The sequence below is a fragment of the Lemur catta genome, chromosome 3, assembly GCF_020740605.2.
Source record: "Lemur catta isolate mLemCat1 chromosome 3, mLemCat1.pri, whole genome shotgun sequence".
Taxonomy (NCBI): Eukaryota; Metazoa; Chordata; class Mammalia; order Primates; family Lemuridae; genus Lemur; species Lemur catta.
In genome coordinates this window covers 30,257,822-30,283,450 of record NC_059130.1, presented here as the reverse complement: position 1 = coordinate 30,283,450, position 25,629 = coordinate 30,257,822, and the positions used below count along the sequence as shown (strand labels likewise).

Here is a 25,629-nt window from a genome sequence, read left to right as displayed (position 1 = left end):
AGAAGCTCCGAGCCAGCACAGGGTCCAATTCATCTCCCTTTCTCCGGTGTCTAGCACACGGCCTGCAGCCTGAGAAGCTTGGTAAGTGTTTGTTGAATAAATGAATAACAAGAAATATATGAAGAAGGTGTGACTGTGAAGATGCAAGTTTGGAATATGAAGACAGGCAAAGCGAGGTGGGGAGTGACACTTATATATACAGCATCAAGCTTCCAGGCCCCAGGGTCAGGCCGCCTGCCTAAGGAGCTGAGCTTTGCTGCCCCTGTCCCCGCTCCAGGACCCTGTTTCTGCAATCGTCCCCTCCTCCTCTGTCTTCAGGCTCCCTCCTTCCCTTCTTTCTACAACTGTGCTCCCCCTTCCTTCCTTCAAACCTGTCTCCCCTCAAGATACACGCTGGATATTTATTTACTCAAATAGAAGGTAGGCAAGAGAAAAATGAACTGCAATCATAGAGTACCCTCCCCCTATGGGTGCTCCCCTGGCCTCCCAGTTTCTAAGACACCTATAGTTCTAAAGAGCCCCACCTGGGGTTTTCCCTTTCTGCCTGCTCTCCCAGGCTTCAGGCAGACTCATTAATTCCAGCTTCACTCACCCAAACTTCTTGTCCTGAAAAAGGAGGCAGCATTGGGGGGAGAGGGCAGGAGGGCAGCGGAAAGCCCCCGAGAAGGCCTGCTGTCTCCAGCGTGCCCCTGCTTCTCTCCTCCCCCAGGAGCTGCAAGGGAGACACTCTGGGACTGGCCCCTATCCCACAGTACCCCCTGCCATTTTACTGGCTATGAGACCTTGGGCAGGCGATGGAACCTCTCTGTGCCTCAGTTTCCCTGCTTTAGAGGGTGTTGTGAGGATTAAATGATGCACATAAAGCACTTAGTGACGTGACCAAGATGTTTACATGAGGTCCCACTCTATCATCGTGGTCACGGCGCTCTGTGGGGCTTTGTGCCTCTGTACCCACTTTTTTACAGATATGCCATCCCTGTTTTACAGAGGAGCAAAGTGAAGCCCAGCGAGGGTGAGCTGTGCTAGTGATTCAAACCAAGGTCTCCTGACTCCAGATCACGTACTTTCCCTGCTGCCTTGGATCTCCGAGGCATGGATGAAAACACTTCTTTCTCCTCTCCCAGCATCTAAGCATCAGACATGCAGAATTGACTGGGGGGCGGTGGCCGGGAGGTGTCAGCCTTAAGTGTTTCTTCAGGAGTCAGGCCAGTGTCCCAATCTGGAGTATTGAGACCTTGGCAGGAAGCCAGGGGGGAGGGAACAAGCTCCTGTGTGCAGGCCCAGGGCAGGGCCTCAGCTCCCGTCAAACAGGCTCCAGGGCCGCTGCAACGAAGGCCAAAGGAGGAAAGATCAAAGGTCAAAGGCTTCCCAGAATGCAGGGCAGCCTTCAATAAGGCCTTGACTGACATGGAGTCTGGGCCTAGGCTGATGGGAGGGCCCCCCACCTTCACTGTCCCCAGACCCCTGGCTCCAGGATCTGGGGATCTGGTATAGAAGACAATGGAGAGGAAGCCATAAACCCTGCGGATGCAGCCCAAGCAGTGGGAAGCACAGGTCCCAGGCCCTGCAGCAGTAGGCCCCCTTGTCTCAGCCCTGCCGGGTCACTGCCTCTGCCCCACCTTCAGCCGAAAGGCCGGCCTAGGAGACACTCCACGTCTCACTATCTGGGTCCCAGAGAGCTAAGGGCCAGCGAGGGAGGAAGTCACTGTCCTCTCACCTGAAGCTCCATAGGGCCTCACCTGTAGAGGTAGACCTGGAGGGTAGGGAGGTCAGACGGACCCCTTGCTCCAGGTAGCAGAAGTCAGCACCAGATGCTCACTGCAGGGGAGGGACTGTGGAGTGTCATTGAGACCACCTTCTGTTTTCCCTAGGATTCCTCAAAGAGTAGCATAAAGAGGTGAGGGGGAGGGCAGTCATCATCTGGTGACTGTTCTGAGATTTAGTGTCCTGTTTGTGTTACTTTTGCCTCCTCAATAACTAACTGGAAGGAAGGGGAGGGGAAACTGAGGCATACAGGCATCAACCTATCTTCAGAATAAAACAGGTATAGGAAGTTTGGTTTTATTCTCCCACTTGTGGCCTGGCTGGAAAAAATCTTTATCTACACATGTTAAAATGTTGCCCCTCCTGACCAGCTTCTCCTACCCCCCATGTTGGAAATAACAATGAACATTTGAATGTTCTTGTCACTTAACTTGCATTAACTTGCTTGATCCACAAAATTACCTTCTTTGGAAAGTACTATTAATATTATTATCCCCATTTTGCAGATCAAGAAAACAGAGGTCAACACAGCTAGTAAGTAACCAGCCAGGACTCACCCAGGGCTTCTGACTGCAAAGTCCATGTCTTCTTTCAAATAGCTTTCTGCCTCCCAGCTGTGATGCAGACAGCATTGGGGGAGGTGTTGGGGGATTGAGTTGCTTTAAAGAGGCCACTGATTTCTCTAAGGGAACTTTGTGGAATCACTGTTTGAGCTCCCTTGAAACCACCTCAAGGCCCAGAGAGGGAGAGTCATACATTCCGCCAGTCATTCGTTCATGGAACAAACACTTGCTGAATGTCTGCTGGGTGCCGGGGCTGTGTGCTGGGAGACACAAGAGGTCCCTGCTGTCTGGGGGCTCACAGCTTAGTGGGGCAGACAATGAACTGCAATGCAAGGCACACTGTGACAAGGTGACAATAGTCAGTCATTTAGTCAACTAACGTTTCCCGAGTGCCTTGTCCTGTGATTACAAAGTCAAATCAGCAACACTCCTGACCAGCCAGGAGCTTCCAGTCTAGCAGGGACAGAAGACCGTGTAAATCAGGAGGCTGTGATCCTGCTCCTGAGCTCCTTCCACATGCCACAGCCTTGCTTTTCATCCCCTAGCAACGTGTCACTTTTCTGGTCGCCACAGAATTTTCAATACTGACTTGAGCCAGCAGGAACTCAGGTGTTCCGACAATACAGGGGAAGTCCTCACTCTTCCCCACCCCCCTTCTGAAAAAGCCACAGCCCCAAGATCCCCTTCTAAACACACACAGTCCTCAGATGGACTAGTGCTCTTCACCGTCAGCACTGTCACCTTTGGGTCAGCAGGAACCAGGGCCTTCTCCCAGCCTCCTGCTGAGAGTCCAGCTCAGCCAGTGCCTAGCATGCCATGGGTGCTTCATCCATGGGCTGTATTACCAGTAACAGAGGTGCAGCTCCCTCTCCAGTCAAGTCTGGCTGGTGGGGGAAGACTTGGTCCTTGCAAACCCAGCTCTTGTCCTGGCATTAGGGTGAGACCACCTCCCCACACCTGCCCCTAGCTGGCTTGAGCTGTGGCCCCCAGAGTGTGGATGCGGCAGGGCGTGGAGAAGGAGAGGAGGCATCCACCCAGAAGGGCTGTTGAGAGAGTGGGATCAGCCTGGGAAAAAGGAGAGGGGCGTGAGTGGGGAGAGAGGGTGGAGCAGGAGTCTGGGGGCGGGGTGGCAGCCTGAGCACAGGTTGGGGGCTGGGAGGGGTAGGGGCATGTGGCATGCTTCCGGCCACCCCGCCGGCGTGTAGAGGCTGAGATGGAAGGCAGATTTAGAGATGAAGTCCCAAGGAGGTGGGGGGAGGACTGGAGCAAGTGCAGGAGCAGGGGCCGGCGGCAGATGGGCAGGGGAGTGGGTGAGAGCAGGGAGAACACCACCCCCCACCCCCGCCTCCTGCCCGTGGTATTGATCTGCTAGATTACTCAATTTCACCCATATTGATCAGGTAATTGCTTTATCTCGGTTCTCATTTGAGCTCTGCATTCTCCTGGCTTCCCCACCTCTCTCCGTCTTGTTTTTTCCTATCAAGCTAACACAGGGCTCCTTAACACAGAAAATATATATATATAGTTTGGTTAGCCTGCCCTGGATTGGTGTTTGGGGAAGGGGAAAGGGGTGGGATGGAGTGAAAGGGAGACCAGCCTCCTCTGGGAGCCCCTGAGTTCTCCTTTTCCAAGAAATCCCTCCTGGCTCCAGATAGTGAAAATATCTGCCCAGGTTCTTGGAGGCCCAGAAAAGAGCAGGGGAAATAGAATCCAGGGGTGACCCCAAACCCCAGAGGCCTAGAGCCTCCGCCTCAACCTGCTTCTTCTCGCCAGCCCCTATGCAGCTCCCCCAGCTTCTAGGCCAGGCTTTTGGACATCTCTCCAGGAAGCCTTCACAGCCCTGCCTCCACCCCTCTTGCTGCTCTCTCTCGGGGGCTCTGAAACTATGTGCGGTGCAGCTGGGCCCTGCTTCTCTGGCTGTGCCTGGGTCCTTCCTGTCCACCTTCCTCCCACGCTCCCCGCTTAACCACGCTCCACCCTAGTGCTCAGGCCACACGCCAGAGCAGCCAGGGCCCGGCCCAGGTGTGGAGTCTGCAGGACCAGGGGAAGTGCCCGGCTGGAGCCGTGTCCCTCCTAGCCCACACTCTGGGTCCCTGGCACCCTGGGATTCCCTGCCCAAATGACAGAGCCACATCCTGGAGTGCACAGGCCTCTGGCCCAGGGGCGTCCTCCCGACCAGGGCTGTGGGGAGCAGTTGTCCCTTTGCACTCCTGCACAGGCACCTGAAAAAACCAGGAGTGGGCCAAGGTACAAAGATTGTCAGCACTGGAACTCTGTTCTCAAAACTTCTGAGAACTCAGTTTATAAAACAGAGAAAAGCCTTGAGTGACCTCCAAAAAAAGTTTAAATCTTCACAGCTATGCCAACCCCTCAAAATCCTGGAAGGCTCCAAAGGGTCAATGTCAGGGCAATTTGAAAAACACTGCATGGAGACAAAACAGTAGGGGACAGCAGAGGCTGGAGGCCCCTCAGCTGGAGCCAGGTTGTGTCTGACTTCCCAGAGACTTCTGCAGGAATGGGAGTTGCCAGGTGGGCGGTGCTCACCTGTGAGGCCCAGTGCAGGAGACTGCAGAGAAGATGGAAGCAGGCAGGAGTAGTCTGGGGCCGAGAGAAGGAACAGCTGGAGACCTAGAGAGACCCTTTCCCAACCATCTCTCAGGAGGACAGCTAAAGGACTCAGGGGCAGGGGGACAAAGCTACGAATTTAGTCAAAAACATTTCCTGAGCAACCGTTGCGTGCCAGGCACTGAGACAGGGCTTGGGAATTCCGTGGGGAACACAGTGGATTAGGCTCAGACCCTCCTGGTGGAGTTTAGAGACTCCAGGAGATTGTCAACCAGCTCTCCCTCCCCAAAGCCTCCTGAGCTCCACCCCACCCATGCCCATCACCCGTCTAGGCCTGCTCTGTCCCCTTTGAGGGAAGGAGCCCGCCAGGTAGCGGGCTGGGGGGGACTCAAGCCACCAGGCATCCTCCTCACACTCTAAGGGAGTCTCACCTTTTTTATTTTATTTTATTTTTTTTGAGATAGGCTCTCGCTCTGTCACCCAGGCTAGATTACAGTGGCCCAATTATAGCTTGCAGTCTCCAACCCCTGGGCTTAAGCGATCCTCCTGTCTCAGCTCCCAAGTAGCTTGGACTACAAGTGCTCACCACCACACCTGGCTAATTTTTTCATTTTTCTGTGGAGACAGATCTTGCTACATTGCCCAAGCTAGTCTCGAACTCCTGGCCTCAAGCAATCCTCCCACCTCAGCCTCCCAAAGTGCTGGAATTAGGCATGAGCCACCGCACCCAGCCAGAGACCCATCTCTGAGCCATGCTGTCATCCTCATCCAGTGAGGAGGCAGAGAGAGCAGCATGGGGTGTGCAGGAGGGTGGAGCCCCCACAGGGTCCTCTGTCTGAGTGCACATCCCCCACCCCCCTTCCCCACCCCGGCAATGAACAGGCAAGCATGAGCCATGGGCAGCCATGGTAGGCAAGCACTCTCTCTGCCACTGTCCCCTTCAGAGTCCAGCACAACTCTCCTCTGTAGTTTTCCAGAGCCAGGGACAACCTACCCCTTTTCCCTCCTGAATTAGTTTCCAGAGTCCCCCTCTGTGCCCTGGGGAAGTTCCTCCTTTGGTCTAACTAGCATTCCTCCTACTGCTCCCACAGCCTTTTTCCTCTAGTTCCTCCTCCATTCAAATGCCTCCACCTTTCCATCTTCTCCTTCAACTCTCCCACCCCACCTTTCTCCCATCCTTCCCTCCCTGACACCTGCACTGCCGTTCACTTTGGCCTCCTCAAATTCAAGCCTGGAAGTATACTGACCTACTGTCCCATTTTTCTGGGACTGTCCCAATTTTAGCCCTGAAAGTCCTACATCTGGGGAACCTCTTGGTTCCAGGCAAAGCAGCACTGTCGAGCACCCTACCTGGAAGTTAGGACATACCGCCTGAGGTCCAGCTCAAGGAGCAGGGTTTTGGTGCCAGTACTGAGAGGCCAGCAGCATTTTCCCACGTGTACAGGGAGACAAAGACAGGCACAACCACACGCATTACACAGTCTCCAAAACAAAGCACAGCCCACACAGCCAGAACAGACACCCACAGAAACATGGACCCACACACTCAGACTCACACACCCACACGCCCGGAGCTAGGTGTGCATGGACACAGATGGGGCACACACAGTACACCAACAACACACACTGGAAACACAAAAACTGACACAGACGCCTACGCACAAAATACATGGTTGCAGAGACAGACATCCCCAGAGAAAGGCACACTCATTTCACAATTCCTCAGCGGCACACAGACACCTGTCTACTAACAGGAACAGAGAGACACATTCAGACACCCACACAGAGACGTCTTCCTATAGACCCAGGGGGACAAAGTCGCCTTCCCCTGCACCCACGCCCACAGGGTAAACACATCAACAGATTCCAGAGCTTTTCCCTGTTCTGCCTTGGAAATGCCCCCGGGTTTGGGAGGTGGCCTGCGCCTCTTCACCCCCAGAAGGAAGAAAGAAGCCGGCCCAGGCTGAAGATTTCAGAGTGCGTGCCCGGTGCCTGGGCTCGGTGCCAGCACTGGGGACAGTTCTAAGAGCAGCCTCTCTGGAGCGGGGGTCAGGGGTGGGAAGCCCTCACTCCCTCTCGCGGGGTCGGGCTGGCGGGGGCCGAGAAGTGTGAGTGAAATGGGTTTATTACTGGGAGTCTGTTGCCTCGATTGGTATCGATCCCCACATGTCACCTTCCATTGCCGCTAATGGGACATGAAGAGTCTCCACCGACACCACAGCCACAGGCCGCACACTCGCAGGCCTCCCTGCCTGCCCTCCCCCAGCCCCGCTCTGGATGCGGCATTGCGCCTCAGCCCCACTCCTCTCCGCCTCTCCTCCTCCCTCACCCCATCAACGCCTCCTCTTCCTCTCCTTCCTCTTCTTTGTCTCCTTGAGTCCGATTTCTTCCTCCTCCCCATTTACCTGGCACCTCCTTTCCTGTTCCCGCTTCTGGCTCCCAGGCATCGGACCCCTCTATGCAGGAGCGCCCCTTTTCCTTCCCTCCCCGGCCCCATCTCAGCCAGCCCCGCCCCTCTGCGGGGGCTGCCAGGGAACAAGCAGGTAGGAATGATCCCTGCAGGCGAGGAGTGCTTATTAAGGGGTATTCTTCTGTCACAGCTGGACTGGGCAGACAGACCCTCCTGGAACCAGCCAGGTCCCCCAAACTTCTCTCCACTGGCTACCATCACCCTGGGCCTGATTCTTGGCAGAAGGGCGAGGAGCCAGCGGAGAAGCCATGGCCTTGTTTCCTTGGCTCTTCCTCTTCCTCAGGGAGGGGAGGGCACCACTTCCTCTACTGCACCCGCCTGGCAACCCCCACTCCCTGTGCCGCCCCTGCAGAAGGCCTCCCCTAGGTCTGGCCCCACCCCCGTGTATTCTGGTCCTGTCCATTTTAATGTCAGATAGTTGCAAAGGCACACTGAGGCCGGAGAGAACCCATTCAGGCTGGGAGGGTCTTCATACAGAGTCAACAGGCTCTGAATTTAGTCTCGTGCTGCTCACTCAAGTATGAAGAAAGTCACTAACTAGAACAGGAAAATTCTACTTAAGGCTCAAATAGTGTATCCTTTGGTTTACTCCTGTGAGAGACACCCCACCTGCCTGAGTCTGTGCCACCAAGCCCTGGGGGCTGGACAGGGAGCTGAGGAGAGGGGGTGGTTCCCAGTCCCTCCCTGACCCTCCTTGGGCCCAGTGGGTGCTGGGAGACACCCAGAGCCAGCTCTAAGCCCCCAAGTGGGAAGGCCCACCTCCTGCCCCACTCTTGTCTTCAGACAGAGAGGGCTCCACCCCCACCCCACTTGGCCCAGACCCCATGATTGGGTCACTGTGTCAGGGGAGTTGGGACCTCTGCAAATGAAGCTGTGCATTTTGAAGGCAGCTGAAAGTGTGTTGAGCCTGCCTGTTGTGAGTTCGGCTGTTGGGCTGGCTAGAGTGCAGGGAGCTGGTTGGGGCATGGGGTGCCTTTTCATTTATGCACTTATCACCGGTAGAGCAGCCCCCACCTCCAGGCACTGTTCCAGGCACTAGGATACACTCAGAGAGGCTCATAATCGAGAAGCGTCTTGATTTGGTCAGGAGACCTTCCACCCCCACCACCCAAAGGGTGCTGGGCCATTTGCTTATATTATTATTTGGGGCAAGGAGCAGGGGAGGCTCAGCTTGCTACCCTAGAACCCAATGTCTGAGTAAGGGCCCAACCTCCACGCCCTGCCTGGTCTACGGGAGGCCAGGGTCTGGAGTGCGAATGGGACAGAAAGTGGGGGACAGGTGGGGAGAACTGCTTTCATCAGGTTTCCCGGAAGAGGAGAGGAAGCGGGTGGGGGCAGTGTCTGGAGCAGCAGAAGAGAAGGGGTGAAAACCCCACTGGGAAGCAGCTGCTCTGCTTCTCACAAGGACTTGAAGTCAGCCACAGGAGGGACTTTGCTGGGAGCTGGGACGGTGGCAAGACGTGGGACAGCATAAGAGCCTTGAGCTTCCCTGTCTGGAGGTTCTGCAGGCGTTACCCCCAGGAGAGCTGGTAGAGGCAGGAGGTGGTCTGAATAACCCCAGGGAATCCGGGGCCTGGGCCTAGCTGGGTCCTTGTTCTCACGCTTCAGCTCTGCTCCGGCCCCTGTCGAACAGGGTCTCCCTAAAGGGGAGGGGAAGAGCAGTTCTTCCTGACAGAGTCCCCCTTGGCCTTGGCATCTTCCTGCTCCTAACTCAAACGATCCTGAAACTCAGTGAAGGAGATGGGATGGGGCAAGGTAAGCAAGGGGCAGGACCAGCTCTCTAGAGGAGGAACACCAATGACACCCCAGAGAAACACCCAGGATACCACGTCTGGGCTGTAACCTCAGTCCTCCTCGCTGTAGATCTCTGTCCTCTATGGAGATCAAATCTGCCTAGTCCTTGCTGACATTCCTCCCCCTCTCCCTGCATCCAACTCCCTGGAGCAGTGTTCTATACCGTCCCTCCCTTTGCAGCCCCTTTCCTCCTTGCTCTCATGGGCCCAGAGCCCTGTCCTCCCTGCCTCCCCCCACCAGGACCCTCTCTTCCTGGCCCCCAGCTCCTGTCTCTTCCATCAATCAGCCTCTCTCTCACCTTTCCATCCTGTTAGCTTCGGTTGATTTAACCAGAAAACAACCCCCAGAATTTAATTCCATGGCCCTCCATTCCCATCTTGATCAGCTCGGGTTGGGAGGGGCTGTGTATTGTGGGGGGGCAGGTGTAGGGGGAAACTTGGCCTCTCAGAGTCAGGGGTAAAAAAAAAAGAAAATCATATTGATTCCCCCAATGACATCCATCAATCTTCTCCTCCCTGCTAGGGATCGGGGAGATTGGACACAGGCCCGACAGGCTCCAGGGTCACTTGGTCTCCAGGGCTGTAAAGACAGAGGCTCTGGTCTTTGGCATCCACGCTCCTCCAGTGTCTCCTGAAAAACTTCTCCTGAGGTCAGTTACCTAAGTCCTCTGTCCCCTCCCCAGGACATCCTGGAATCTTACTTCTTATCTTGTTCCCACTGTTTCCTTAGCAGGCTATCTGATGCCCCTGTAGTCACTGTCTCCTGGCTAGCTTAGCCCTTAGTTGGAAGTTCTTCCTGCTGTCTAACTTCAAGTCATATTAATAATGAAAAGGCAAAATCACTTTCTAGAACTCTAAGAGGAAATAGACATAATAATGGCTTAAAAATTCTTACAGGAAAGGAGATTAGGCAAACTATTAGTATTATTTTGCTTAAGACTAGGAAGTTACAAATTGCAAAGACTCAGCACCCCTGTGTGAGGAGAGCAGGTCATAGGGCTCAGGAGAAACACCAAGGAGCGTGGTGGTATTAAGAGTCAGAGGCTGTGAAGGGGGATTCCTCTCCAGATCTGGACTCTGTCTCCACAGAAAGCTCCCTGAGAGAAGGGCTGATTTGGAGGGAAGAGCACACAGCAGGAAGGACCTCCCAATAGGTGGGTGTCCCCTTTCCTGGAGGTAAAGAAGGGGCAGCCCTCTCAGTGGTCTCCCTCTGGGTCAGATGTTTTAGGAGCCATCTGCCCCTAGGCAGGCTCTGGATGCAAAGGACCCAGTGAGGGACACTCCCTCCCACCCCACCCCCCACAGGGATGGGGGCACACGGGAGGGGGCTCAGGCCCATGGTGCCGCTGGCCCCCGAAGGGTTAATGCTATTGTCTGAAAACCACATCAGCTCCCCTGGGAGCTTGGAGATCCCGCTTTCATTTTAAGTAACCCTAACGCGTGTGATGAGCAAGGGGTCGTCACTGGGCGAGGAGTGCTACAGAGGAGACAGTCGGAGGAGCCGCGGGGACCTGGCTGCTGCGCGGAGGTAAGGGACTCCAGTGGCCGGTCTGCAGCTGGGGCTGGCCGGGAGGGACGGGTCCCTCTCTGCCCCCACCCCCACCCCAACCGTGGAGCCAGTCATAGGGCAACTGGGAAGGGGTGAAGTAAGGAGACCCAGGCACAGGGCCACACTGAAGCCACCTGAGAGATGGCAAGGCTCTTTCATCCAGGTGTTGGGCACTCGGGCCAGAGAGAACCTTGGCACCTGCAGGAGGGCATTGTAAAGACAGCAGGGCCAGCACGGCAGTAGGCTTTTCTCCCCACATAGGCCACAGCTGGGGTCAGATGTCAGCTCTCTGGGGCAGATATGGCTCTTGGGATTAATTGGATTCTGGGGGCTGAACGAAAGCTGCTGGTCCCAGCCATCTCCCTGCCCTGGGGTCTGTACACGCAGGGGCTCTGCGTCTCAGGGCGCACCGCTGCCATCCCTATGGCTGAGGCTGAGGAGCGTGGTGAGGACTGACAGTCAGCGAGTGGTTACACTGGGCAGAGGGAGGCGGGAAGGGGTGGGCACACAGCACAGGGATGGGAAGGAGCAGGGTGGGCAGAGGGCTGCTGGGATGGGAGAGTTAGTGCTCCCACCCAAGCCACGCTGGGTGAGTTGAATTGAAACCTCTGGTGGGATGAGGGGTTTCTGTCCTGTCCACCTGCCTCCCTCCCTTCCTCAGACTCCTGGGATCCTTCTCAAAGAACTAGAACCAAGAAGCCTGAAAGGTGAGAGCTGGGGTGCCCCCTTATCACAAGAGCCCTGTGACGGTGAGGGCAGGTACGGGCTGGCGAGGCACAGAGACATGACACTCCCGTGGCAGAGAGAAGTCCTGCTCTTCTCCCTCACCCCTCCCAATGGAGATCAGAGGAGAAGGGTTGGGAAGAGGCTGGTGCTGCCACCACTCCACCTCCAGGCCCCTTTCTGGCCCTGCCCAGATGCTACAGGGGACATAGGGACCAGGGCACATGGAGAGAGCGTCAGCTGGGCTTGGGGCTTAGTGGAAGTTGAAGGGTTCCTGTTAAGACTGGGGTTGAGGTTGAGGCTGGACGTGGACTGGGTCAGAAGGGTTGGGGATTGAGGGTTGGGACTGAGTCAGAAGGTGCCTCAGATGCCTGCTGCTGACGCTGTGCCCGCCGCGTCCCTGGTCCCAGCTACTCAGCCCCAAACCGGCCCTGCCAACTCACCCAGATCAGCTGTTTGCTAGGAGCTTTCACTTCCTCTCCCTCTGGCCTGGCTCCTCGGCCACCTCAGCGCCTGCTGGAGGGGATTTCTTGCCCCTGGGTGGGGGACAAAGGGAAGGACCAGGGGGTGTCCAGGCAGGGTTCTCCCCGGTCACAGCTGATGGGAATGAGATGAAAGGAACCAACAGTGAGGTTGCCACCGGGGGATCTCCTGAGGAAGTGGGCGGTGGGGACGCCAGAGCCTGGGAGCCGGGAGGCCCTGCTCGGTTCCGGCTCTGAGGCCCCGGTGAGGGACAGGGACAGGAGAGGAAAGACACAGAGATGCAAGAAAACAGAAAGTGACAACAAGAGACAGCAAAATGGAGCACTGGGTTGGGAGAGAAGTGGTGAGGCAGACCCCACTCTAGAGGAGGCAAACAGGCATCCCAGGGACGCCGGACAGGTGGAGACGGTGACACCATCCGCAGACACAAGAAGTGAAGCCTGAAATGGAGACCGAGAGAAACAGACAGAAAGAAAAGAGGGCACCGGAGAGGAGAGGAGAGGAAAGAGTGGGAAAACATGCGGCAGAATGAGTGGGGGCCGGGAAGTGAGACCACGAGCAGGTGGGAGGAGGGAAGGGGAAGGAAGGAGAATTAGAGCGGGAGGGGAGAGGAGGGAACAGTAATGAGGGAGCAAATGAGCTGAAGAAAGATAAAAAGGTCAAACAGAGGGAAACAGAGACCTGCAGGGGCCTGACAGATGCAGGGATGGGTGCGGAGCTGAAGCAGGTCTCTGAACATCCCACGTCCAGTCCCCTAGCCCCTGGGTCCCTGAGGGTGTGTGAGGATGTGACTTTCCCTGACCTTCAGCTGCCAGGTCTGGGGTGGAGGGGGTGTCTGGGTTTGGATTTCTGCTCCACAGAGTTACTCAAACCTTTTAACTCCCAAGGCCCCCAGGGACTAAAGGGGCGGGCGCTGGGAGGAGGAAGGGACAGGGATCTGAGACTGGGTGAGGGGACCAGTAATGCGGGCAGAGAGGGAGGCTGGAGAGGAGCCTCAGGGCTGGGGAGGGAGAAGGAGAAGCAAGATTGCTGCCGACCCTGCTGGGGGATGTGTCACAGAAGGAAAAGCCGAGGCTAAGGAGGGAGGTGGGTTCAGCCAGCCAATTCCTAACACTCAGCACCAAGAGGGGTCCGCTCTGCCCAAGGCAGCGAGATGCAAGATGCCCTTGGGGTCTCTGCCAGCTGTCCCTCGGTCAGGGGCGGAGGAAAGGGAAGTGGAGGGGAGGTCAAGGAAGGGCATCTACCCCTGCCGGCCGCCACTCTCCCCAAGGGAAAGGTGGCTTTGCCTTTCTCAGGCCCCACCCCCCTACGGCCCCACCTAAGCAGCTTTAACTAATAGCATTGAGGGAGGTCTCAGGACTTACCACTCTCCACCTACGGCTGCGATCAAGAGAGACCAGAGGCTTCTAATCAGATTGGGGATTTGGCTGAGGGCGGGGTATGCACAGTTTGTCCGAGGCTAACAAGCATAAAATATCCCCCTGGAGACCACCACCACTATGTCTTCGAGGGGCTTCTGTCCCCGCTGTCACCCCCGCCCCCAGCTGGTTCTCTGCTCTGATGGTTCAACCCTGTGGGCCGTATTCTGGACCTCACCTGTGTCCATGACTCCTGATTTCTACATCACTGCTTCTCTCTCTGTCCCAATCTCTGTCATGCACTCTCCTCCTCACTGGCTCTCCATGGCCTGTCTCTCTCTGCTGCCTTTGTATTTATAAACAGTCCCATTTTCCCACTGAATCAATCAAGCAGTCACTGAAAAGACTTGGTTTTGTCCAATCAGATTATGCAGTCAATCCACTTCAGCCTCTTAAAAGGCCCCAACAACAAAGTGACTTTTGATGCAAGTTTCTAGTTTGCGTACATGCAACATTGATCTTGGATTTTCCGCCTTTTTTTTTTTTTTTTTATACATTGTGTATGTTCCTGTCTTCCTCATCCTTTTTGTGTTGCTTTCTGCCCATTTGGATGGCTGTCCTCTGGCTTCCTGGGGACACTTTCTGCCCATTTGGATGGCTGTCCTTTGGCTTCCTGGGGACACTGCTGATAATTTTTCTGGCAAAGGGCCCACATTGTGGGTTTAGATTGGAGTAACTCCTTTGGGGCCCAGGGCCTCCCGCCAGCCTCACCTCTCTGCTCCCAAGTTTCATCCTCAACTTTTCTGCCCTGATTGACTGATTACAGCTCAGAGCCTGGAGTCAGACAGACCTGTTTCCATCCGGCTCTACCACTCGGCCAGGACCTTATGCAAGTCTCTTAATCTTTATGAGCCTCAATTTCCTCAGCTTACAAAACAGATAATACCCACCTTGAAGGGTTATTGTGAAGAGTCAATGAAGCAACATATCAAAAAAAAAAAGAGTCAAGCCCAATACTGGGTGCATGATAGGGGCCCAATTCATATTAACTGAAATCTTCGAAAGGTGAAATGTGCTTTGGACATTTCCTGGCTCCAAGCCCTAGCTTAAGGCTTACTGTCCATTGCTATCATCCTTATCTATATTGCTTGCATTAAATAATGACCTAAAACCTACATGTGTTGTAATGAACACTTATATTGGCCAAGGGGATTAATCATATTATTAGTAATCAGAATGATCGCAGTGATGACAATAATAATTGCTTGCTGCTATGACCCTTCGAGAAACACAAAGCGCTTAAGAGAAGCCACTCTGATCGTTTGGGATTGGGTAATGATCCTTTTTGATTTATGGTTCTTAGTACTTGTCTTCCTCTAAGGCTCATGTACTGATCCCGCTGTGGGGGCTCCAGAGGTTGTGCGGAGCCAGTGTCAGCGCTTCCCAAGCTTTGTGTGTCTGGCCCATGGCACAAGAGGGAAGGAGCCAGGGGCCTGGAGGACGGGAACGGGGGTGGATGGGGGGACACAGTGGGACCACCTCCCCCAGACTTGGGAGCATCACCACCAGAGTGTGGATTAAAGGGAAGCACAAGGAGTTAAGGTTGAACGCCAAGGACGGTTCCTGGACGTGAAGGTAGAACTGACATCTGCTCCTCTCTAGGTTTCCCCACAGTCAGCTCAGGGGCTCAAACAGAACAGGAAGGACTTGTCAGCAGCGAGGATTTCCACGCCCAGAGCTGGCAAGCTCTCGGAGCCTTGAGGATCCATGAGAGACTCGCACAGACGTGGGAGAGGCTGGGAGGAGGCTCCTGGCATTCAGGAAACTAGGAGACTTGGGCTCACCCATGATGTCATTTTGGTTTTGTATTTGGAGTTTTTTCTTTTGGCGGGTAGGAGAAAGGGTGTTGGGAGCCTGCCTAGGTGGCTGAATATTAGCAATTTTGACTCAAGATGTTGCCTTCCACTCCTTCCCTTGAGAGCCCTACGACCTTAGGGAAGTCAGGCAACACTCCTGCTGCTGTGTGAGGTTTCAGCACCTGTCAATTTCAATCCCTTAGCGCAGTGTGGGGCACGCTGAGTGTCTGGTCAGTGGTACGTTTTATCATTCTCTTTTTGCCAGATCCTAAATGTACCCTGAGGCCTCAGATCCTCCAGACCAGGAAACACCATCAGATCCAGCAGGCGAAGGGCAAACCATAGGAATCCTCTCAGCTGCCTCCAGGGGACAGGCTTCCATTTTCCAGCCCATTTTCCTAAAGTGAGGCTGGAGAGATCCTGATTGGATTACGGTTAGACCAAGGAGATACTTCCCAATGGGGGTACCTGCTTTAGGGGAGGAAAGGAGAGAAGAGGGTTCCAGAATGCCAGCTGCCAGTTTAGAGACAGAGGGATGAGTGGGATAACCTGTTCATGCAGACTCCGAGTGCGGATCTGCTCGCTGCCCAGTTTACCTTAATTTCCAGAGACACTGTCAGCTCAGGCCGGACCTCCAGCAGGTCCTGCCCCAACTGCCTGTCAGTTTGTCAGTTGAGCTCCCTGGCACTGAGCATTCCCTGGAAAAGGGACAAGAGACAAGATGACCTCTTGGTACTGGAGTGGGGAGCCAGAGGGTCTTACAACCTGAGGTGTCTAGAATTCTTTGACTTTCTAACACCCACAGCCTCTTTTTGCTGTATCCCATGGGTTCTTGCTGCTCAAAGTATGGTCCACAGACCTGCAGCATCAGCATCACCCAGGGGCTTGTTAGGAAGGCAGAACCTCAGCTCCTCCAAATCCTATTGAATAAGAATCTGAGTTTTAAAGAGACCTTCAGATGATTAGAGTTTGGGAAGCACTGCCATAGGTGATATTTTCAAGTCTTACTGGCAACTCAGTATATGAAAAACTGCTATGGATTATGAGTCGGGGGTCTGGTGGCTAATTCACCATGTGTCTTTCGTCAAGTCACTTTCCCTCTCTGAGCCTCCTCTGGAAAGTGAGGCAGCTACTCCAGACAAACCCTCACATGCCCTCCAGACCTGATGAGTTCTAGTTGAGAGTAATGCCCCCCATACCTACTTCATCGGAGACGAAACCCAAGTTCAGGCCTATTTTCGTGCAGTCCTAAGCACCAAGGGCTCTCCCTTGTGTCCTGGCCCACCCCAGGGGCAGGCCCATGGCAGGCTCTCCCGTCCGTCCTCAATCCTCTCACATATTGTTTCATCTTCCATCAGTGACAGTGGAAGCCAACCTTTTGCTCCCTCCTCTGTTCCTTCTGAAGTCTTTGGGGATTAGAAATTTTCTCCCCTTCATATTCTTTTCTTTTCTTTTTTTTTTTTTTTTTTTTTTGAGACAGAGTCTCGCTATGTTGCCCAGGCTAGAGTGCCGTGGTGCCAGCCTAGCTCACAGCAACCTCAGACTCCTGGACTCAAGCGATCCTCCTGCCTCAGCCTCCCAAGTAGCTAGGACTACAGGCATGCACCACTATGCCTGGCTAATTTTTTTTATATATATTTTTAGTTGTCCATATAATTTCTTTCTATTTTTAGTAGAGACGGGGTCTCGCTCAGACTGGTCTCAAACTCCTGAGCTCAAACGATCCACCCTCCTCAGCTTCCCAGAGTGCTAGGATTACAGGCGTGAGCCACCGTTCATGGCCCTCCCCTTCTTTTTCCTGAACCAGACAAATCTATCTCATTAAGGCTCATTCCATAATTCCCCAGTCCTCCCCAGTGGAGAACTGGCAAGATTCCCTCTTTTTTGCCCCTGGTTCATTAATTCAACAAATATTTACAGAGCACCTGCGAGTACAGAGCCCTGTGCTAGGATGGGATCCAGGAAGCCAGCAGGGAGCAAGACAGCCAGGGTCCTGACCTCAGAGCTGACACTCTGAGGGGGAGGACAGATGTTAAACAAAGAGTGACACCATTGATAAGTCCATTACCATTCATTTATTCTATCGGCTATCATTCATTAAACACCTACTATGTGCCAGACACTTGGGCCTCATTGGTGAAAAAAACGCACATAAATATCCCTGCTCCTTTCAAATGTAAAACTGTTCAGAGTACTATAAAGATATGGGTGTGTGTATATGCCACCTCCTTCCCACTCAAGGTTTAGAAAGAGCCCACAGGGAAAAAAAATAGAAAGAACCAATGATTAATTACATTTTCTTTTGTCTTATGTAGGGAAAAACTCCAATCCTGTTAAGCCCTAAGAAGAGATTCCATTCTCTGTCTAAATCCCTCAGCAGGGGCAGGATATAGGACCAGTGCACTTCTCTCCCTCTATATAAGTGGCTCAGTCCCAAGCCCTGAGTCCGAGTCAGCCTGGGCAGTAACGAGGTCCCCAGAGGAGGCTGGGCCCTGCCTTGGGTATGGGGGAGCTTCCTGCCTCAGACTCCTCTTCCTCTACTTGCCTGGCAATCACTTGTCCCTTCCCTCCTCTCTCTTTCCTTCCTGTCTCCATTCCTTCCTTCTTCCTTCCTCTTTCATTGCCTTATCGCTGCCTCCTCCTTTCCCTTCCTCTTAAATGGTGACCATTTCCCCCAAGGCCCTGACACATCCCTCTCTCACCTGGAGTGGACCATGCACTGCAGCTGCCTGGCCGAGGGCGTCCCGGCCACCCCCGGCAACTACTGGATCTCAGGTGAGCCTCTTGGCCAGGTCTCCCCCAATGCTCCTGTGCGGTGGCCTTGGCAGGGCCTCCAGAGCAGCGAGGTGGCCTTCACACGGCTGTCTCCACCCTAGGCTTGGCCTTCCCTGACTGGGCCTACAAGGCAGAGTCGTCCCCGGGCTCCCGGCAGATCCAGCTGTGGCACTTCATCCTGGAGCTGCTGCAGAAGGAAGAGTTCCGCCATGTCATCGCCTGGCAGCAGGGAGAGTACGGGGAGTTTGTCATCAAGGATCCAGATGAGGTGGCCCGCCTCTGGGGCCGCAGGAAATGCAAACCACAGATGAATTATGACAAGCTGAGCCGGGCCCTCAGGTGAGAGGAGGTGGCCAACATGACCAGAGACAGCAGAGTTCAAAGAAGAAGGCTGTGGTTTCTGGCACCCCTGTTCCACCAAAGCTTGGGAAATGTCCTCACATGTAGTAAGATGCCCAGTGGTTCTCCAGGAAGTGCTCAGAGTTAGCCTTGCTGGAGGGGGGACGGGGTGGGGAAGGATGTGACTGGGTCTCTGAATCCATTCCCTGCTCACTGGGCCAACACTCTGTTCTCAACCTCGGATTCTCCAGATATTACTACAACAAAAGGATCCTGCACAAGACCAAAGGCAAAAGGTTCACTTACAAGTTCAACTTCAGCAAGCTCATCGTAGTCAACTATCCTCTATGGGAAGTGCGGGTGCCGCCGTCCCCCCATCTGCTGCTGGGGGCCCCTGCCCTGTGTCGGCCAGCCCTGGTGCCCATGGGTATGCAGAGTGAGGTAGGCATGAAAGTGGCCCCTGTCCCCAAGGCTCCACCAGGCCCTGCCGCTCTGCCCAGGAGGCTGCGCCTCATCCTCTTGTCTACCTCAGGGGCCCATCAGCCTGCAATTTCCTTCTCCCTCTGCATCCTAGTCCCGGAGTGCCCAGGCGCAGGAGTATTTAACTATCTGCATGGAACAGCAGCCACATATGAGACAGGGTGACTCCTCTGCTGGCATCACTCTGTTGATGGTGGGTCAGAGGGAAGGGGGTAGGGGTCTCAGGGGAGGATCCAGGGCATCTGAGACTGTAGGCAGCACATGGAAGTGCTTATTCAACAATCAGTATGAGAGTATGTCATTGTTTTAGCCACTGGGAGACAGAACCAGTGTGCACTGGAGGAATATATGCCAGGGAGAGCCCGTCCCACTCCCACTCATCCTCCTGACTCCTCAGACCCTGCACAGCATGCTGTTCGCCCGCTGGGCCACGGTGGAGCAGCTGGCTGGACAGTGGACCACCCGAGGACCACCAGAGGCACCTGGGGACAAGAAGGGGAGCACCAGCAGCATCCACCGTGAGTGTGCAGGACTGGGGAGGGCCCAGGGATCCCTGCCTTACGTGGCTGAGGGGGCATGAGACAAGGGAGATCATATAAGTCATTCATTCATTCATTCATTCATTCAACCAACACTCACTGAGCACCAGCTGTTTACCAGGTGTGAGGGTACAGAGATGGAGGATGTCCCTTCAGGATGCGCAGAGCCTGGTGGGGAGCAGAGATGGTATTACTGCCAGGGACCGTGCTGAGATTCAGGAGAACACAAGATGCTATGGGGCTCAGAGAGGGAACTGGGGCTTCCCAGAGGATGCGACCCCTGAGCAGGTGAAGGAGGTAGAGAAAAGATGCCCAAGCGAAGGCAATAGCATTTATAAAGCAAAACGCCACGAGCAAGCGTAGGAAATCTGCAGACATGCTAGTAGCTTGCTAAGGTCAGAGAGTAACTTACGTGATGGGCCTGGGAACAAGCAGGAAGGGTGAGAAATGGGGTTGGCAAGACACACAGGTGTCTGGGCACAGAAGGCCTCGCAGGCCATCTTAAGGGGGTTGGATGTTATCCCATGGATGGGGGGACCAGGAGGGAGAGACCTGTTCAGATTTTCACTTTATAAAGATTACCCAGGTTGTGTGTAGAGTCTGGGTTGGACAAGGCATAAGACCCGGGTTGGGAGGCTTTGAAGATGATCTAGGTAGAAGATGATGGGGCCAGCACCAAGACAAGCCGGTGGGGTGAAGGAGGAGGCTCAACTGGAGAGAGACTAGGAAGATAAAGTTCCCTGATTCATTTCTTCCTTCATCAGATGTTTAATGACCTCCTCTTTAATGTGCCAGGCCCTGTCCTAGGGGCAGAAGGTGCCGATGTGAGCAAGACCTCCTTTACAGGGCTTGGAGGCCAGAGGGGTGCAGGCATTCAGTTAGCGACAGATGAGTGACCATGGCTGTGCTGACTGCTGAGAGATTTCAGGGTGCCCAGGCCCTCAGGGAAGACTTTCTTGACAAAATAACATTCAAGCTGAGACCCAGAGCGTACAAGCTGTCAGCGTAGCTCAGAGGGAGTGGGGAGAGCATGGCAAGCAGACGGAACAGCGTGTGCAAAGGCCCTGGGGCGGGAAAGAGGGACTGGGAGGAGGCCAGTGTCGTGGCACATGGCAAGCGAGTGGAGGAGAGGGTGGAAGTGTAAGCAGATGTCAGCCCTCATGGTGGCTGAAAGCTGGGAGGCAACATTAGATTTTCTGTGAAGATCACAGAGACCCAAGAACCACCCTCCACTGTAGGCGATCTCATGGAATAAAGACTCACAGCAGCTGGGGGCCCAGACTCTGCACCCCAGCGAGTGCGGCTTAGGCCGTGGGTGTGGGGCAGCCCAGGCCTGCTGGGACTCGCTGGGCCACTGCCTGGAGCTAGAGAGTACCTGAACAGCGGTCCCTGTTCCTCTGCCCCCAGCCACCCCCTCCCAGCCCTGGGAATGCCTTGGGCACCTAGCCTCTCTCTTTGGGAAACTATGAGGGGGGGAAAAGTGTTCCTCCCAAGCCTCAGCGTGGAGTGGCGACTTTGCAACTCCCTGCCCTGCACGGGCACACACGCATGCCTGCCTGTGATTGGGCCCTGAGGGATGCCTAGCAGGTTTAGGTCACCAGAAGGTTACTAGCAGCCACATGTCCCACTTCTGGATTGGGACTCCAGAGGACTGTGCCAGCCCCCCACCTCCACCATCACTCGGAGCATTTGGTGCCAAGAAAGGAAGCTGCTCCCAGGAGACAGAGAGCCGGAGCCAGGGAGCTGCAGGGCCAGTGTCGTTGGGAAGGGGTGGGAGAGAGAGGGGAGGACTCGTAGAAATATCTTCTGCACATGCCTACTGGGCCGTGAGGGGAGACAGCCTTGACCTCGGGCGCCATGGACACAAGCGTCCTGTGAAACAGCAGTCTCCATGTCATCTAAGGACCGGAAGAAAAGGACAGTGGCCCAGAGAGAAAGGACACTCTGGCAGGGGTCCCCACACTTCTCCTCCTGGAGGATCATTGTTACTGTTCTCTCTTCATCCATCTGACTGCAGGAATGTTGTTCCTGTCACACACACTGGGTGTATTAAGTAACAACTACTTTGTTTTTCCAGTTTGTATTCACTGTAGCCCCACTAATGTGACCACATTGGATTGATACTTGCTCTTTTAGTTAAATGATGTGAACTTGCTAAGAAAAACGTGCAATTGCAGTAAGGCTTTTGGAACTATAGAAAGTGGTGTGAAGTTTTATATAATCATCTCCAAGGACCTCAGGCTGGGAGGCCCTACTGTAGGGTCTGGGGGTCCCTCCAGACTCGCCCTCCCCGCCCCTCACTCTCTACCCCCCGAGCCTGGAGTCCAGAAGGCATGGGAGCAGGGACACCTTCCTGGAGGAGGAGAGTTATGGATGGGCAGAGTCGGACAGAGAAGGAGCAGGCAGGGGCTCAGTCATGAGCTCTGCAGGCCCCTTCTTATCCATCATGCCACTGATCTGAGCTAGGACAGGGGATTTTATGCATGAAGAAACAGAGGCCTGCAAGTTTACATGACAAGCCCAAAGCCACACAACCAGTTCCTTGCCCAGCTAGAACAGAGGCCTTTGCTGCAGGGGCCAAGAGTGAAGAATGGATTCATTGAGTTATGGCAAAGAATATCCTTTCATTCATTCACCATGTTTTTATTGAGCACTTACTATGTGCCAGGCTGGGCTGGATTCAGGGAAGAATAAAACAGAAGCAGTTTCTGCCCCCACAGAGTTTGGGACACAGACATTAAATAAATAAGCACACAAATGACTACATGATGCCACCTACCTGAGCTGCGTGCCCTGGAGGACAGGTTCAGGGAGTCGGGAGAGCAGCTGTCTCCTGGCCTGGGAGTCCTGGGAGGCTTCCCCAAAGAAATGACGTTTATGATGAGGCCTGAAGAAAAGCACAAAAGGATGGGCAGGGAGCAGGGAGAGGGAGAGAGACTTTCATTCCAGAGGTGAAAAGGAACAGGGAACCAGGGATCGGGGCAGCACGGGGCATCCCAGAGCACTGGGGATGCGCTTGTGACCCTTCCTCTCTTTCTCCTTCTCTAGGACTTGGCTCTGCCCCAGGTCCCTGCCGGCTGGGCCCTTGCTGCCATTTGGGGAGCGTCCAAGGCGACCTGCCAGGTTTCACCTCCTTTGCCCCTCCCCTCCCGCCCCCTATCCCCTCCGACTGGACCCGCCTTTCAGGGCCCTTCTTGCCTCCTCTGGCCTCAGAGCAGCAGCTCCCAGGGTCCTCCAAATCAGACACTTTGCTCCCAGGACCCGGGTGTCCCCCCAGGGCCCGACATTCTCCAGGGCTTCCCCTGCTGGCCGGGCTGGGCCAGGGTGCAGGTGGGAGACTTCGGTGCTTGTCCCTCAGGCCTGAGGAGCTGGAGGGAAAGCCTGATCCCATGATGGGGGCTCACGAGGAGCCCAGGAAGGGCTTCTCCTCACAGAACCACGGCTTCAGAGCTGGGGAGCAGAGCCCTGCGTCCCCCGATCTGGAGAACCTCAAAGCAGTGTGGCCCTTGGATCCTCCTTAATTGGAGTGGAAGACGTGAGGTGGCAGGGGTGGGTCCTCCAAACTCATCCCTCCTCTTGCCCACTTTCCCTGGCTGGACACAGGCTGAAACTGCAGAGGATTTGAAGGGGTGGAGTGGGACCTCAGGGGGGGCCTTGCAGGGAAGGCACAAACATGGGGAGGAGGAACACTGAGGCGGGGTGCCCCTGCTCTCCCACCAAATTGCTAATCAGTCTAAGGAGACAGTCTTAATCTCAACTTTTCCTGAGGGTGATGAGAACAAGGTTTCCATCATCTGAAGCCCCATACCTGCCCACATGAGCGGGGAGATTAAGGGTGTAGGCTGGGGAGGGGCTGGGGTTGTTTTGTCCCTAGGCTGCGGTACCAACCCCGGTACGAGTCCACGGCCTGTTAGGAACTGGTCTGCAGAGCTCTGCCCCCACCACCTCCCTCCCCAGCATCCATGGAAAATTTGTCTTCTACGAAATTTAGGAAGTGGGGTGGCTGCACAGCAGGAGGTGAGCAGCAGGCGAGCAAGCAAAGCTTCAAGCTTCATCTTCGTCTGTATTTATAGCAGCTCCCCATCTTCACCGCCTCACCTTCCCACCCCCGCCCCCACCGCCCTGCTGTGGAAAACTTGTCTTCCATGAAACCAGTCCCTGGTGCCAAAAAGTTGTGGACCCCGCCTCTGGCAACTCCTTCTCTGGAGTGCATCTCCCTAACCCAGGCTGAGGTCTCCAGTCCCCTTCCCACAGCTCTATGCATGGCCCTCCCATCCCTTTGATTTCTAAGGCCCTGGAAACTCCTGTCCCCTGCAGGCACTTCCTTCTATCTCCATTTCCCCAAGACCCAGGCAGGTGGGGTAGGGAGAGCCTGGCCTCCCCAGCTCTGTAATACTCCACTGCGACCATGAATAAAATGCCCTGGCAAATTGCTTCTGGGCCCCAGTCCCCTCCCGGCTCCCCCTGTGTTCTGGCTGGTGTGACAGGAAGGGGGCAGGGGTGGGGGGACCTAGGGGAGGGCCTAAGGTCTGGAGTGGAGCTGGACATCCGACCCCCCAGTCTCCTCCCTCCCACCACCATCTCTTCTCCAGAGAAAGAAGCCGAAGGAATCAGGGACATGAGGGGCTCCCTGGACGACATGGGAAACCAGCCTCGAGGCAGAATCTTCAGAACAGAGCAGGGTCTTTACAGAATGACTCTCAGATCCCTATGGAGGATCTCGGAGCAGAAGGGAAGACAGAGGGCGTTGGCAGGGGTCCTTCTTCCTCTGCTCCCCAAGCTGTACAAATGCCACACAGAGCAGACTTGAGGCAGCAGGTGGCTGGGGAGTTGGGGCCATGGAAGAGAGAGGGTCTTTGCTCAACCAGGACAGGCCAACAGAGAGGGACACTCCAGGAGCCAAGGCAATCGATCCACATTCCTCCCCTATCTCTAGGCCACCAATTCCACACTCAGAATGTGTCTCCTCTTCCTTTCTGTGACATGGAGTATGAACTAAGGAGGCACAGAGGGTTCCTTTTGCCCATTGTTTGTCCCTGTCCCTCAGTCTGAGGAGCAGGTGTGCGTTCCCCTCCCGGTAGCTCCCTGGGCTTTTGCTTTCTGCAGCCTCTCGGTCCTTGCCCGCAGCAGATGCAATGCCACCATGGCAATGGGAAAGGAGAGACCAGGTGGGCAGGAGGGGGCCCTCATCCCACAGAAAGGGTGAGATGAGCAAAGAATTGGGCCCTGGGAATCCCAGCGGGATCTCGGCCAGGAGAAAGGATCTGTGGGAGTTCTTCACCTTAGTCTGCCTCCCTCAACACAGGTGCCAAAAAAAGGGACCACAGAGCCTCTCTCCCAGGAGTTCCCAGGGCTACAATGAAAACTGCTTCTCCCTTGTCCCCAAAGCAACAGGCCCATCCCCAGCCCCGCAGCAAGGATGAACCCCCAGGGGCTTTCCCATCACCCTGCCCAGCTTTCAGAGACAAAGAGCTAGTGTCTTCTGCTCCAGCATAAGGAACTAGACGGTATTGTCATGGGGCTTGGGCCCCATTCAGAGAGACCAGCCCCAGGGACAGGGTTCTTCTCCATAATGGGGACCCTCATATGCCCTCTGCCTGACCCCACCTCCTCTTCAGTGGTTTGTGGTGGCTTTGACCCCACATTTCAGGCAATGGAAAATTATTCTAAAATTTTTCTTGGGGGTAGGTGAACCCTGACTAAAAGCTCAGCCCCAGAGGACTTAAACTTCCAGGTGGTATGTTCTGCATTGCAGGCAGTAGATTCGAGTAGAGCTGACTTTCTCCACCTTGGCACTATTGACATTTGGGGCTGCATAGTTCTTTGGTGTGGGGAGCTGTCCTGTGCATTCCAGCATGTTTAGCAGCAACCGGGGCCTCTACCCAGTAGATAACAGTAGCACCCTCCCCTATCAAATTGAGACAACCAAAAATGTCTCCAGACATTGTTAAATGTCCTCTGGGGAGAGTGGGGAAATCGTCCCCAGTGGAGAACAACTGGCTTCGGCAAATCCAGATGTGGCAGTGATGGGAACCAGGCTCCAACTCAAAGAGCCGTTGACCTCCACATTGCAAGAGTGCCCTCTTGTGGCCAGAGTCTGGTCCAGCAGTCAGAAAAGTTCAGCGCGCTGCACTAGGCCGGGTGTGCAGAGCCCACCCAGGGCTCTTCTGAAATGAAGGGGTGATGGGCACCTTGGAGTCCACTGAGAAGAGGATGGGAGTCGCAGGATGAAAACATTTTATGAGAACCCTCCCATTTCAAGCCCCCTTAGCAAATCATAGACTAGCCACCAAAGGATCAACAGGTCTAATGTGACAACAGAATCCGCGGGCTGTCAGTTTCTGGTACAATCAGATGCAGCCATCAACCCCA

At 54.8% G+C, this 25,629-nt stretch overlaps 1 protein-coding gene across 1 annotated transcript; it reads left to right on the top strand.

Annotated features, from left to right (window-relative positions):
* The first annotated feature begins 17,838 nt into the window (after window positions 1-17,838).
* Window positions 17,839-22,927, top strand: ETV3L (ETS variant transcription factor 3 like). Its single transcript, XM_045545452.1, has 5 exons — window positions 17,839-17,899; window positions 18,001-18,238; window positions 18,490-18,679; window positions 19,116-19,236; window positions 22,306-22,927. The coding sequence occupies exons 1-5, from the start codon at window positions 17,839-17,841 to the stop codon at window positions 22,776-22,778; spliced, it is 1,083 nt and encodes a 360-aa protein (XP_045401408.1). The 3' UTR covers window positions 22,779-22,927.
* The last annotated feature ends 2,702 nt before the right edge of the window (window positions 22,928-25,629 follow it).